Raw genomic sequence first — 13,091 nt, 5'->3', positions numbered from 1 at the left:
GTTTGGAGTACAGGTTGAGAAGCTTTGATCAACAGGGATATCATTATGGTCTTCATATTTTCTTTTTGTTGGAATTTTCAAAAGATCTTTTGTTTTTTTCTACTGCAGTTGCCAATGTTTTATAGATAACGATTCTCATTGAGTATTCTTGCAAGAAGTTGAATTAACACATGTATCTCTTATCAATACAATTTGACCCTACCATTGCCGATCTCAATTGAAGCCAATCCCAGCTCTGATCATGGAGCTAATATCCAAGCGGGACTCTCAGTCTCAATGGTTTCTTACATTTACTCAGGTTGATATGAGGTGATTGTGAGGCATTTGTCCACTTGGGTTTTCTTTTTGTGTCACCCTACCACCATGGTTTCAACCAAAGACGGACCTTGACAATAGACAAATATTTCCGTTACACGGTTTCAGACTTTCTGTTGCTCTCACGCCTTAACTTATCGCCGACGATCTTTTGCATACGATAAGGTCTTTCAAGATTTAAAAGTTGTTGGTTGTTGTTTCAAATACAGGTGATGAGTTAAGGCGTAGGTGTCAGAAAGGGTTTTGCAATTTAAATCTGCATTTAAAATGAAATGATGGCAATTAAGTTCCGTCAAGATACTTGGGATTTATGTATGTACTTAAATTAATTTCAATCCCTCAAATCTATTGGTATCATTTATCATTTTATCGCCTTGACAGTCGGAAGCAACTCCAATTTTGATTGCAATCGATTTCTAACAACATAAAAAGATCAACAACCTCATCGATTCTCAAATCCCCCCGCTTGATGGTATTCAACTTTAACCTGTTCATCTAATTCTCACTTTTTCACTTTTTCAAATGGTCTTAATCGATGGTCAGTTTCTTTTCAATCTCAATCTAGTTTTTCATTTTCATCAAGCTAACTCAAATCTCATCAAACCTCATATGTCCATAGGTAAAAAATTTGCATGCGCAGCTTGTGTCAAAGGTCACAGGTCGAGTAGTTGTGCTCATACCGATCGGACGTTAGTTGAGATTGGAAAAAAAGGTATCGCATATATTCTCCCTAGAAGCACATTCAAACTCATTGGTTGACTCACTTTCTTGTTTCGATATTAGGTCGTCCACCAACCCAATGTGCACATTGCCGTGAATTGAGGCGGATCAGTAAGGTTCATTCTAAATGTGTATGTGGTAATAAACCATTGAAGCAACGTCAGTACTGTCATCTTGACTTTTTTTATCGAGTTCTTTTGACTGATCGGTTGAGATTCCTTTGAATAGCTCGCAACCTCGCTGTCCTACCTAATGGATTGAACGGTCCTCTTGCATTATCACCGAATCCATCGTTGGACGAACCGAGTTCTGGTCCGTTTTCTTTCGGAGTCCTAGTTCTTTATTTGACCTCCTGTTGAATTTTCCTAGCTCTTTCATCAACTGTCCGTCAGATACTGATTCATCATGAATGTACATACAGTCACACAACCTACGAACCCTTGTTCATGTTCATCCGGTGGCCAATGCTGTTGCTCTGCACCTGCACATCCTTCTACTGGCACTCGAGCTGCCCAACTCAGATCAAAACAGAAGACACCTCCTTCAGCTCAACCACCGGTATTGCCTCCACGACGTCATAGCCCTCCTAGCATTCCCCACGAAATTCTCTCCGAAGCTGCTAATGCAAACCCTCAGCCGTTCTCATCATCATCTCCTTCACCACCCGCTATTCCTAGTTGTTGTGGGGCTAAACGTGCCCAGCCTTCAGATCCTCATCCTTCATCATCAAGAGCGACTCAACCTAATGGGTTTCATCCATATCCACCTCGGAGTCATCCAAGTCCTGTTTTGAATGCAGCTTTTTCATATTCAACCAATGAACCTATACCATCTACTTCTACTTCAAATTTCACATTGGATCAAATGGCAAATGAATCTTATACTGAAAAGAATATTGCATCTGAAGCACTCTTTGCTCCTCAAACTGCTGGTACTGCGCTATGCTTTTGTGGGATTCATTGTCCTTGTCCAGGTGAGTACTCAGGTCGCCTTTTCTCGATGAAGACTGATCACTTATATATGATGGTTCTTCTTTCAGGATGTGTACTACATGATCCCTTGGGATTAAAGTTTATGAATCACCCTTCAAGTTTATCACTAACACCAGCATGTCCTACAAGTATGAAACGAGCAGAAGGATGTCTTGCTGGACTTGATTTACCTACGATCAACGAACTCTTAAACTTGAGTCCAATCTCATCTCCTTTTCCTCCGATCGCACCAGTTCAATTACCAAGTATGAGTCAAACATTAGGATTCAATCCGACTTCTAATCCTTATCATCCTCCTTCTAATGGAGGTGGATGTTGTGGAGGAGCAGGACGTGGAGGAGCTGGTGGTGGTGGTGGTGTTGGAGGAGGAACAGGGAATGGAAATTCATCTAATGTTGGGATATATAATTATGATGAATTTGGAATCGGATTAAGTATCCCTTCTTAATTTCATACAATTTTTATATATCTCAATTCATGAGCATTTTTTTATCTTATCATCAACTTTTTGGTTTTGTTTAATTCAATCAGAATGTGTTTTGGGTTTTGGTTTTTTTTGTTTATGTTGTAAATCCCCTTTGCATTCTAAAATCCATTTGCATTTGAAGCATTTGAGTTATTGGATTCATTTAAGATTAAAAATTAGGAAAAAAAGCATGAATGGAAATGTTGTGAAAGTGAGAAATCAGTTGGGATTCAACAAGAATTTCTTCTTGGTGATCTTTTCTTTTTTTAAGATTATTCAACAATCAATCTTTGATGGTCTTGAATGAATCAAGTTATTGTATTATGTCAATCCATTCTCTTTGAATTATCTTCTAATGGGAAATATTACGGATAGTATGGATACATGGATGCATTTGGTTATTGTCAACAGTAAGATCAAAAAAGTCTAAAACTAGTAGATTGAAAGTCTGTGTCATGGGAGGTCCTGTGTCGAGCAGCACATGAAAAAAAGTCTCTCTGTCGGGGACTCGAACCCCGGTTGCCCGCGTGACAAGCGGGAGTACTGACCACTATACTAACAAAGACATGTAGAAGAAGTCCGAAATACAGTATCAGACCGCCTTTCTACATCAGAGAATAATCAGTAATGTGCTTTTTAAATTCTGGAAGATTCTCGCCATAAATTTTAAAACTTCGAATTCCCAAAAGTTTGTAGAGTAAACCGACACTTGGAACAAAACGATACAAGAATCATGGAAACAACTGAAACCAATTCATCTTTCTTTCCAGCACCACCTACAAGATATTTACAATTCACTAAACCGAACTTAACGATAGCCAAATCGATTCAATCAAAAACCAAACCAAATGAATTACAATTTGATTCAGATTTACAAAAAAGATTAATTAAAGAAAGTTTAAAAGATTTAAAAGATATAGAAGAGATAGATGAAGAAGAAATTGAAAGAATTAATGAAATCGATTTAAGAACGTTATTGGAACCACCTAATTTAGATTTGATTAAAGAAAGAGGCGGTTGGAGTTCGTTTGGTGATTGGGAACCTTGGCCTGGTAAATCTTCTAGAGCTATGTTAGAAGGTATGCCAAAGTTATATGAAGAAAAGATGGGTAAGTGATTGAATTTTCTTGATGATCTGATGACTTTGGAATTCTGATCGATTTTAGTTTTTTGTTTTGATGTATGTATTCATAGAACGTAAAGATGCCTTACAAGCACTTTTGAATACGTTGATTTATTCATACTTGAAACTTTTAAATCAATTAGGACATCAAGGACCTCCATCACTTTCGAATCATTCAAATCAAGTTTCAAATACCGATCAAATCATCTCTCATATCGAATTAACTTCATTTAATATGCATGGATTGTGTAATGAACTTAGACCTAGACAAGCACGTGAAACTTTAAAGTTAATGATGAAAGAACAAGCAAAGGAGAAAAGAGAAAAAGCTAGATTGGTTTTGAAGTAAGTTTAAGGGATTTTTTGATTTTCTTTTTCTGTTTGACGTTTTTGTTTTGGGGGGATTTCTTGAATTTTTGATTTTGGTTTTCTTCTTCTTAGGACTTGTGAAGATCTTAAGAATGATTTAATTGGTTTGAAAAATCATTCTGGTTCATTTGATGATCCGATTCAAAACATTCAATCTAATGAAACCTTTGATGATTCTATGAAAGAAACTGATGAAAAGACTTTATTGAAAGAAAAACAACAAGATTGGAATGCATTATTATCTGTTGTTGATGATTTATAAACATCACCTTTTTTGTTTTTCATCTCTTGTTTTTCATCTGTTGGTTATGATTTCTTTGATTGTGCTTGATCTTTGTAGTTTTTATGGGTTACATATGTGAAAGAAATCGGTTTTCTTTAGTTTAGAAAACGTGTTTTGATTTGAGATAGTTTTGTAAAGAAAAGGTCTTGATTAGTTTTGTATAGTTGTATGTAGTCATGATTTTCAAGTGAACTTGTTTAGGAGATGTTACTGAGTTCAGAGTGAGAAATGTAAATTGTAAGTTTGTAAGTTGAGTGTTGGTTCAGTTGGTTTTGAAGATTTCTCAATTCGGATGATGAACTTCTCAAGAAATCGATTAAAGAACAAGAACATCTTCAACCATCGATCTAATTCTACTCAAACTCATCCATCAAAACTAGATCAATTAATCAGATTAGGTCCAGTCTTATTCGATCCAATCAGAATACCTCGTTATCCAATCGTATTATGTCATGGTCTCTATGGGTAAACTTCTTCATTCGATTCTACATCAAACATCAAACTCACTCATCTTTTGTTTTTTTCTATTCGGAACAACAGATTCTCAGTTCGAGGTCCTACTTCATTTCCTAGATTTCAAATTCATTATTGGGGTAGATTATTAGAAATCTTACGAAACAAATTAGGTATCAAAGTTATCATTGGTCATGTACCTTCAACAGGTTCGATCAAACAAAGAGCTATGAGTTTAAATGAAATGTTAAAGAATGATCAATCGATGAAGAATTGCGATTTAAATTTTTTAGGTCATTCTATGGGTGGATTAGATGCAAGATATTTGATTTCTCATTTAAATCCTCATCTTCATTTTAATCCAGTGAGTCTGACTACGGTTTGTACTCCTCATAGGTTAGTTTAATGTTTCAATTTACATTCTTGATACATTTGAGATGAATGATGATGAAGGATTGATTTAAGTGTTTTCGATTTCTTTTCTTTTGGCAATTTAGGGGATCACCTTTCATGGATTGGTGTAGAGTTAATATTGGAGTAGGATTTCAAGAATCAGATGATCAATTTAATCAACCTAACAAATCGATCATGATGAACTCTAAACTCAACTTACCATTCTCATTATCACAACCACTCTTATCCTTAAACCAAACCCGATCATCAAACCCAAGCAAGAGTACCAACACGATTTCCAAAACATTTAACTATTTACCTAACAATTTATTAAAAGTTTTGTTATTGAATTTATTAGATTCACCAGCCTATTCGAATTTATCGAGTGATTTTTTGATTCATAAGTTTAATCCGAACACACCTAATGATCCCAAGGTCAAATATTTTAGTATTGCAGGCAAGATCAAACGGAAATTAAATTTGATTCATCCACTTTGGTTACCTAAGATGATCTTAGATGAATATCAAAAACATCATCCATCATCACAAGCAGGAGATGAAGGACATGATGGATTAGTGACCATTGAAAGTGCGAGATGGGGAGAGTTTTTAGGAGTGATTGAGAATACGGATCATTGGGAAATTAGAGGAAGTAGTGCGTTTGGTAGTACAGGAGGAACGGATTATCAAAAAGATGAGAATGAGAGATGGATGAAGAAAAAGAAAAAGAAGAGGTTAAATGAAGATGAGATCTTGGATGAGAAGACTAAGGTGAATTGGTTAGAAGTCAATAAGTTGATTGGAACTTGGATTTCTTCTAATTCTAATTCTAATCATCATCATCAAGATTTAGACGCAGCCAAGAAATTAAGTGAAATTAAATCTATGACAGAAGAGATTATGGAAAAAGATTTCAGTCTTAGATCAAAGGATCATCGAGATTTAAAAGTGTTTTTGAATGAAGAATCAAGTGAATCAAGTATTTATGCATTTGCTAATTGGATCCTTAAAAGATTACCTAATTTATCATCTTCTTCTGAATCAAATCAAGAAAATCAAAATCAAGATTTGAACGTGGAAGGAAACCGTCGTTTGAATGATTATAAGTCTACCATTCATTCACATTTTCCTTTAGATGATTTAGATCTTTTACCACTTCATCATCATCATCATCATCGAGATTTAAATTCGATTCATCATCATCATCATCAATTGAACTCTTCAACTAGAACAAAACTTGATTTGAGATCATTGGATGAAATGAATAAATTCGATTTAGAAATGGTTTATATTGCGATTTGTAGAAATTTATATAATCATGGGTTTTAAATGAAGGAAACAAGGAAAGGAAGAAGAAAGAAAAGAAAGATTTGGAAAGATTTACAATATATCATGTCATATCGTTATCATATCATATTCAAATATTGAGAAGAGAAAACACAAGATGTGATAAGGGTTGAAGTTTCATTTTTTTGTAGGATTTATGGTTTTCTTTGGTGTGTGTGTGTAGATTATGAATGGAAAATTGGATGGGTTTTGAAGTTAAAGTTGGATTTTTTGGAAGGTTGGAAGATAATTGATCATGGGGTTTAAATCAATCAATCAATTAATCAAACCATGAATTCAAATCGGTTTTGAATGAAAGATTATAGATTAAAAGAAAACATCAAGGTTAAATTCCAAAAAGATGTGTGTAAATACATAAATAAAATTTGTGTAAATAGAATGTAGATAACTTATTTTTGATGATGATAAAGAACCAGATGATTTTTTGGGGAGGTGTTTCAATATGGAAACCTAAGGGATGGTTTCCGTCTTTTGGAGTCTTATTTATGTTGCAATACATTTTTAGACCATAGGATCATCATGGGTGTAAAGGCTTTTGGCTAATCACAAAGTGGTACTGAGTGAGTACTATTCCACAAGGATTCTTATTTTTTGTAGTACCTCAACAAATATTCAACATTTCATGAGAGGGTCTTGGTGTCTGTGTTTCATCTTGTGAAGAGTGGCTCTCTGGGAAACAGAGAATATGATATGCAGTTAGGTTAAAAGTAGCCAAACTGAGTTTTGGTTTGTGAAAAAGCAGTTTTCTACACGGTATAGGGATATGCCTATAGATAAATCAAAGTATGTCAAGAATTCCAGTTTTTTTCAATTCACCTGTAGAAGCTTCTCCTCATCATAGTCAATCACCACTCAATCGATACTTCAAAGTCTCAACAATCACTTTGATCATCTTATCTCATCTCAACAAACCATCTCAACTAGCAATCGATTTCATCTCGCTTTACTAAATCGAACTTTTGCTTTTCTAAACAAAATTAAAGATCGATCATGGCTAGCTCATTAGCACCACCTCTACTGTTCGTTTCTTTTGATTTCTTTGTTTTTATTTTCAATTCCTGACAAACGATTTTCTTATTTTACAGATCAGCCCCAGCGGCAAAAACGTCTTGGGCTGACGAGCTCGGTTAGCTGAATCTCTTTCTTCACCCTTATCCCTCATCACAGCTTGATCATACTAACATCAAGTTGAATCAATCGTATTACATATCTGATCAGATGAAGATGAACTACCACCGATTTCAGAAACTATCGATCCAGTCACTGGTACCAAAACAATTGTTGAAGTGAAATTCAATGACGCAGGCAAGAAAGTGAAAATCGTTCGAAAAATCAAACGTACCTTGGTGACCACCAGTGTATCACATGAAGTAGCAGCACGAAAGCAATGGTCTAAATTCGGAGCTGAAGCTGGCAAGAAACCTGGACCTGATCTTGCTACGACTACTTTGGGTGAAACGGTGAAGATTAAATTGATGGCGGGTGGGGTGAAAGAACCGGTGGTGGAACCTACTAAGGCAGCTGTTACTGGGGTTTCAAGACGGATCACTTGTAGACTTTGTCAAGGTGATCATTTTACTGCTAGTTGTCCTTATAAGGAAACTCTGGGTGGTGTACTTGGTGGTGATGCTGGTAAGTCATGCGATCTGATCCGGTTTCGATTCATCTTGAACTTCTTTCTAAAGCCTAGCGTTCTTTTGGTGAATGTTAGGTGATCAAGAACCGCAAGACGGACCACCACCATCAGTTGCACAAGGTACAGGAGCCGGAGCTGGACCGACTGGTAAATACGTACCACCCTCACAACGTATGGATGGAGGTAAAAGAGGAGGAGGAGATTCGATGCAAAAACCTAATCGAGATGATTTACCTACGTTACGGGTGACGAATTTATCAGAAGATGTACAAGAGAATGATTTATGGGATCTCTTTGCAAGGTTTGGAAAGATTTCACGAATTTATGTTGGGAAAGATCAAGAAACTGGACTTTGTAAAGGGTTTGCGTTTGTGAGTTTTGAAGATCGTTTGGAAGCTGAACGAGCTATGAAGAAGATTAATGGGTTACCTTATGATCATTTGATTTTGGGATGGTATGTGGTTGTTTTTGTTAGGTTCTTATTCGATTTTCTTTTTTTTTCATAACTGATGTTTCGATTTCTGTTTTTCTTAGTATGTGGAGCTTACCACGTGGAGAAAGAGAATCGAAATAGGTTTGATTGAAATGATATTTATCATTAGTGTATGTGGGATCTTGATGATAGAATATAAACCAAAAACAAAACAAATGTTCCTATCGCTGGACAGATTACATATCTGAGCTTTTACAATTTGACTTTTTTTCCCTGTGCCGATCTATCATGTTTACAGAAATGATTGTGTATGTTGACATTCACTCGTATGATAGAGTGAAAAGAGATGATGGATTTAAGAGTACAGAGAATTAGAGAATCATAATGAGATTTGTATGAAATTAATCGATCTTATGATTACACTATGTGAGAATTCCATCATCATCATCATCATCGAGCTTGTCTTCATGATTGACCATGTTGACCCAAAACATGAAGCCTTCAAATGATGAGAAGTCATTGATCTACATGTAAGAGTATAATCAGGAATCATGAAGAAGCTGTAGGAGTGTAATTGTGAGAGCGGTTAATCAAATGATCTTCCCAAATGATCGAATCCGTCCGAAAGACTAAAGTAATGGTTTAAGAATGTCAAACTGCAGGGAGGGGAAGTGTTAATCTTTAGCTACATATCACATCTCAAACACCGATCATATGCATATATCCACTCAAATTTACATAACCTTGGTTTTCGACTCTGGAATATAAACCCGATACATACCATCGCGACATCAAACCAATCCAACGAAAGAAATCCATTCAGCAAGACTTGTTAAAGGGTTTTGATAGATCCGACCATTTGAACCAAATCATGTCTATTAGTAAGTCATCATAAGATTATATTATTCTATAAAACTTTGAAAAGTGTACGAAAGTCTATAAACTGATCTTTGATTCGATCTTAAACTTTCTATGATTCGAATTGGTTGTTATTGTAGCAGGTTTACCAAGTCCAATTAATTTCACCAAAGTTAGTATATATATATATTTTTTTCTATAAAATATGAAGGATTCTTGATTTTAAATTGATGATTTGAATGGTATGGATTTTTTTGATTCGATAGTGGGTTGCTGAAAATGGTGATAAGTTAAAACCTCCAGTGAGTGATTTATTTGATTTGATTTAGATTGAAGTTTAGATTGCTTTTGAGAGTTTTTGATTGGTACTTATTGATCATTAAAAGTTTGAAGAAAAAAATAATAATGAAGTGTGAAGGAACTGATTTGATTTGTATATATTTTCAATAGGTTAATAATTTTTGTATTTATGATGGTAAGTTTATGATGAAGATAGAATTTGAATTATTGAATTTGAAAGAAGAAGAAGAAGATCGTTGATGAATTCGTCTTGGATTACATTATTTGAATTTTAGGAAAAGATTTGTAAGTGATCATCAAATTGATTATCGAAAAGACCAAGAAAGAAAACCCTTGATTGTTTTCAATTACTAAAAAAGATTATTTTTGGTTTGGTTTGGTTTTTTTTCTTTAGTATTACAATGGTGGTAGGAGGACCGAATTCTAGAAATGATTATCATTTAAATGAAACTGAAGAATGGTTTTATCAAGTGAAAGGTTCGATGTTATTAAAAGTCATAAGTCATGAAAATTTTGTAGATATTAAAATTGATGAAGGAGAAATGTTTTTATTACCTGGTAAACTTCTTCTATTCATTTGGTTTTCTACTTGACAGAGTGGGTTGACTTGAATGGTGAACTTTTTTTGGGGGAGTAGCTAATACTCCTCATAACCCTTGTCGGTTTGAGAATACTATTGGATTGGTTATGGAACGTAAACGTCCAGAAGGATCAATTGGTATGAGATTCTTTACAAATCTTGAAAAACATATAGACTATCATCTTAGATGAATCCTTTTGATGGATTGAACCTAATGTCAACTTTTTTTTATATGCGTGTGTCTGGGTGTGTGTTTGTAGATCGTTTACGTTGGTATTGTCAAAATCATGAAAAACATTCCAAACCGTTTATGATTAGAGAAGTTTCATTTCATTGTACTGATCTAGGTACTCAACTTAAACCATTAATTAATGTAAGATCTTTTTTCTTGGTTTTTTTCTAACAAAAATATATATATCACTTCCTTCTATTTTATTATTGTTTTTATGGAATACTCATTGGGTCTTTTTGGATTTTGTTTTTTTTCTTTCCCTGATTTTGATGCACATAGGAATGGATGGAAAATGAAGGACTACGTAAGTGTGGAGAGTGTGGAGAAATTGCTGCTGGTTGTTAAAAAAGAAGAAAATTGATCATTTTAGAAAAGTTCTTTTTTAAGATGGTTCTCAGTGATTTTGGATTTTACAAGTTGCGTTGTCTCTTTTCAAGGATAAAAATTTGAATGGGTTGTAAGTCTATGTTTGTTGATACTGTCATGAGAGGAGGTTTTTGATCAGGTTTTGTAAAATTAAATTGGGTTATGAAGTTGGATAGTTTTTTTGGAGGGTAGGATTAGAGGGGGTTCTTTGAAAGTTTGTTGGAAAGGTTCTTAACTGATATGAATCTTGTGGTGTGGTTACTTAGGGCGCGTTCACTTGAGCAATTTCTGGACAGAAATTACATTCTGTATATTTTGATAAAATGAAAGAATGAACTATACTCCACCAAACCAGCAAAATTCAATTTCTGACCAGGGAATGCTTAAGAGTGTGTTTGTTTGACATGGTGTCCTAGAAATGAATATCTAGGAAACCTCTTTGGTACATATATAAAAGTTGTCTTTTTATTAAAAACAGTCCTAATTTGACTTCTTGAAAGAAACACCCTGTCCACCTGAGATACTCTCAGCGACGAGAGCAAGCCACGCCACCCTTTGAAACATCCTGAAAGTACTTTCAATTCCCTCAGAAAGTAATTTGTAATCCGGAACCTTTGTTCTTGGGTCCACCTGCGCAATTCTGGATCCTTTGCTTAGTCTTTGAACTTAACAAAGTTCTTCACGATCGTGTATGTTCAAGGGCGCGGCAAAGCAAGGAGGACACACTTGCGAGAGACTCTGGTTTACTTGGACCTTCTCGTGAATTCACAAGGACTCGCGATCGTGAATCTTCATCCTTTCTCAGGCTACAGATGTTCACGTTTTGTCGGTCTATTCACCTTTCCATCGCTTCTCTTGCCCTCATCAATAGACTTTGGTTCATAATCCTTCACTTTTGATTCATCCTTGTGTATGACTTCAGGTGTTTGTTGGTGCCGAGCTTCAAGAGTGGCTCTCTGTCCAACTAAGGACCCAAATAAAATGGATCAATCGGACATGATTTACATTAGGTCGACTATCTGAATATACTTTTGAAAGAAAGCACAAAATTGTCTCTGTGTAGCAAAAGCGAGAATCGTTCTTGGTGGATGCCGTTGTGCTCAAAGAACCCTCTGTTTGGTAAAGATTGTGTCTATGCTTGATGCCTTTGATAAAGCAAATCTGAATCACACTGAAAGGATAGTCAACACAATCTCCGGCATGAGATTGAGGTATGGCCGTGAGTTTCACTTTCTGTTGTTCATTCTTAAGTTCTTGTCTTGCTCGTAGATTTTTGACTCCATCTCATTCTTATTCCTTTTTTTATTTCACTTTCTCTGAATTATATTTTCTATCATCACTGGCTGGCCAGAAGCTCTTTTATTTTTACTTCATCTGATATATATTTTTTATCACCACTGGCTGGCCAGACTCCCAGTCGATCTCATTCTTATTTCTTTTTTTATTTCACTTTCTCTGAATTAAATTTTCTATCATCACTGGCTGGCCAGAAGCTCGTTTATCTCTCATCAGCTCACATTCGCCAATATCAACTCTTCAAAACTTCTATTCCCTTAGTCAACTTATTGATCCAGGTGGTCACGGTCTTCCCTCCAACTTAATACACCAAAACTTCCATACTTCCTTTGTACTGTTTTCCTGTGATTGAATCCATTACATCGCCTGCCAATGGATATCGGATTAACTGGGACAAGTTCCGCTGGGGCACACTCAAATTCTGAAGGTCAGTTCCTGTACTGACATATTTGTATTTAAACTTTGTTATTGATTTCGCCACTTATTTGTCACTTGTCATAGGTCGCAGCAAACGCCAAAGAGTCGAAGACGGTAAGTGGTTTTAATTCGTTCCCACATATTTCCGATCTAATGTTATGGTTTGGATGTTTCTTTTTCAGACGGTTCTATGCATCGACAAAGCTCGCCACTAATCGACGACAATGATGATTTGGATGATTTTGATGAAAGTGACTCGGGTAAGTGTTTCACTATTCCTTTGTAAATAGGCTTCAACTGACCACACCTTTATCTTTCCAGATGGTGAACTCTCACCTGCTGAAAGAGCTAGTCGGAAGCGCAAACTGAAGGCAATGCGAAAAGAAGAAAAGGAACAACGCGACCGTAATTCGATGTTGAGTACCATGGCCAACTCGCATGCAACTCTCCAGGCGGCAACTGCTCTAGCTAGAGCTCCTTCAGAATATGTTGAAGATGCTTCTTGGTGTGTA

General features: G+C 35.6%; 6 protein-coding genes across 6 annotated transcripts; all 6 read left to right on the top strand.

The window, feature by feature from the left end:
- Positions 1 to 924: 924 nt before the first annotated feature.
- MELLADRAFT_36341 (uncharacterized protein) lies at positions 925 to 1,259 on the top strand (the record flags this gene model as incomplete). Its single annotated transcript, XM_007410658.1, has 2 exons — positions 925 to 1,027; positions 1,099 to 1,259. The coding sequence occupies 2 exons, from the start codon at positions 925 to 927 to the stop codon at positions 1,257 to 1,259; spliced, it is 264 nt and encodes an 87-aa protein (XP_007410720.1).
- Positions 1,260 to 1,873: 614 nt separating this feature from the next.
- Positions 1,874 to 2,654, top strand: MELLADRAFT_72008 (uncharacterized protein; the record flags this gene model as incomplete). The annotated part of the gene is made up of 2 exons (XM_007410659.1): positions 1,874 to 2,008; positions 2,075 to 2,654. 2 exons carry the CDS (start codon positions 1,900 to 1,902, stop codon positions 2,473 to 2,475), a joined length of 510 nt encoding a protein of 169 aa, XP_007410721.1.
- A 523-nt stretch (positions 2,655 to 3,177) lies between these two features.
- MELLADRAFT_77936 (uncharacterized protein) lies at positions 3,178 to 4,467 on the top strand (the record flags this gene model as incomplete). Its single annotated transcript, XM_007410660.1, has 3 exons — positions 3,178 to 3,602; positions 3,688 to 3,961; positions 4,058 to 4,467. 3 exons carry the CDS (start codon positions 3,227 to 3,229, stop codon positions 4,245 to 4,247), a joined length of 840 nt encoding a protein of 279 aa, XP_007410722.1.
- An 86-nt stretch (positions 4,468 to 4,553) lies between these two features.
- On the top strand, positions 4,554 to 6,900 carry MELLADRAFT_77935 (triacylglycerol lipase; the record flags this gene model as incomplete). The annotated part of the gene is made up of 3 exons (XM_007410661.1): positions 4,554 to 4,733; positions 4,809 to 5,117; positions 5,219 to 6,900. 3 exons carry the CDS (start codon positions 4,561 to 4,563, stop codon positions 6,441 to 6,443), a joined length of 1,707 nt encoding a protein of 568 aa, XP_007410723.1.
- A 401-nt stretch (positions 6,901 to 7,301) lies between these two features.
- Positions 7,302 to 8,796, top strand: MELLADRAFT_48578 (uncharacterized protein; the record flags this gene model as incomplete). Its single annotated transcript, XM_007410662.1, has 5 exons — positions 7,302 to 7,480; positions 7,547 to 7,587; positions 7,680 to 8,093; positions 8,173 to 8,551; positions 8,632 to 8,796. The coding sequence occupies 5 exons, from the start codon at positions 7,452 to 7,454 to the stop codon at positions 8,669 to 8,671; spliced, it is 903 nt and encodes a 300-aa protein (XP_007410724.1).
- A 605-nt stretch (positions 8,797 to 9,401) lies between these two features.
- Positions 9,402 to 10,845, top strand: MELLADRAFT_107080 (uncharacterized protein; the record flags this gene model as incomplete). Its single annotated transcript, XM_007410663.1, has 9 exons — positions 9,402 to 9,411; positions 9,529 to 9,560; positions 9,655 to 9,690; positions 9,839 to 9,863; positions 9,964 to 9,973; positions 10,083 to 10,246; positions 10,326 to 10,406; positions 10,529 to 10,641; positions 10,780 to 10,845. The coding sequence occupies 9 exons, from the start codon at positions 9,402 to 9,404 to the stop codon at positions 10,843 to 10,845; spliced, it is 537 nt and encodes a 178-aa protein (XP_007410725.1).
- Positions 10,846 to 13,091: the final 2,246 nt, after the last annotated feature.

The sequence above is a fragment of the Melampsora larici-populina genome (genome assembly GCF_000204055.1).
Source record: "Melampsora larici-populina 98AG31 unplaced genomic scaffold MELLAscaffold_21, whole genome shotgun sequence".
Taxonomy (NCBI): Eukaryota; Fungi; Basidiomycota; class Pucciniomycetes; order Pucciniales; family Melampsoraceae; genus Melampsora; species Melampsora laricis-populina.
The sequence above is the reverse complement of the archived record's forward strand: the minus strand, read 5'-3'. Positions and strand labels throughout refer to the sequence as shown.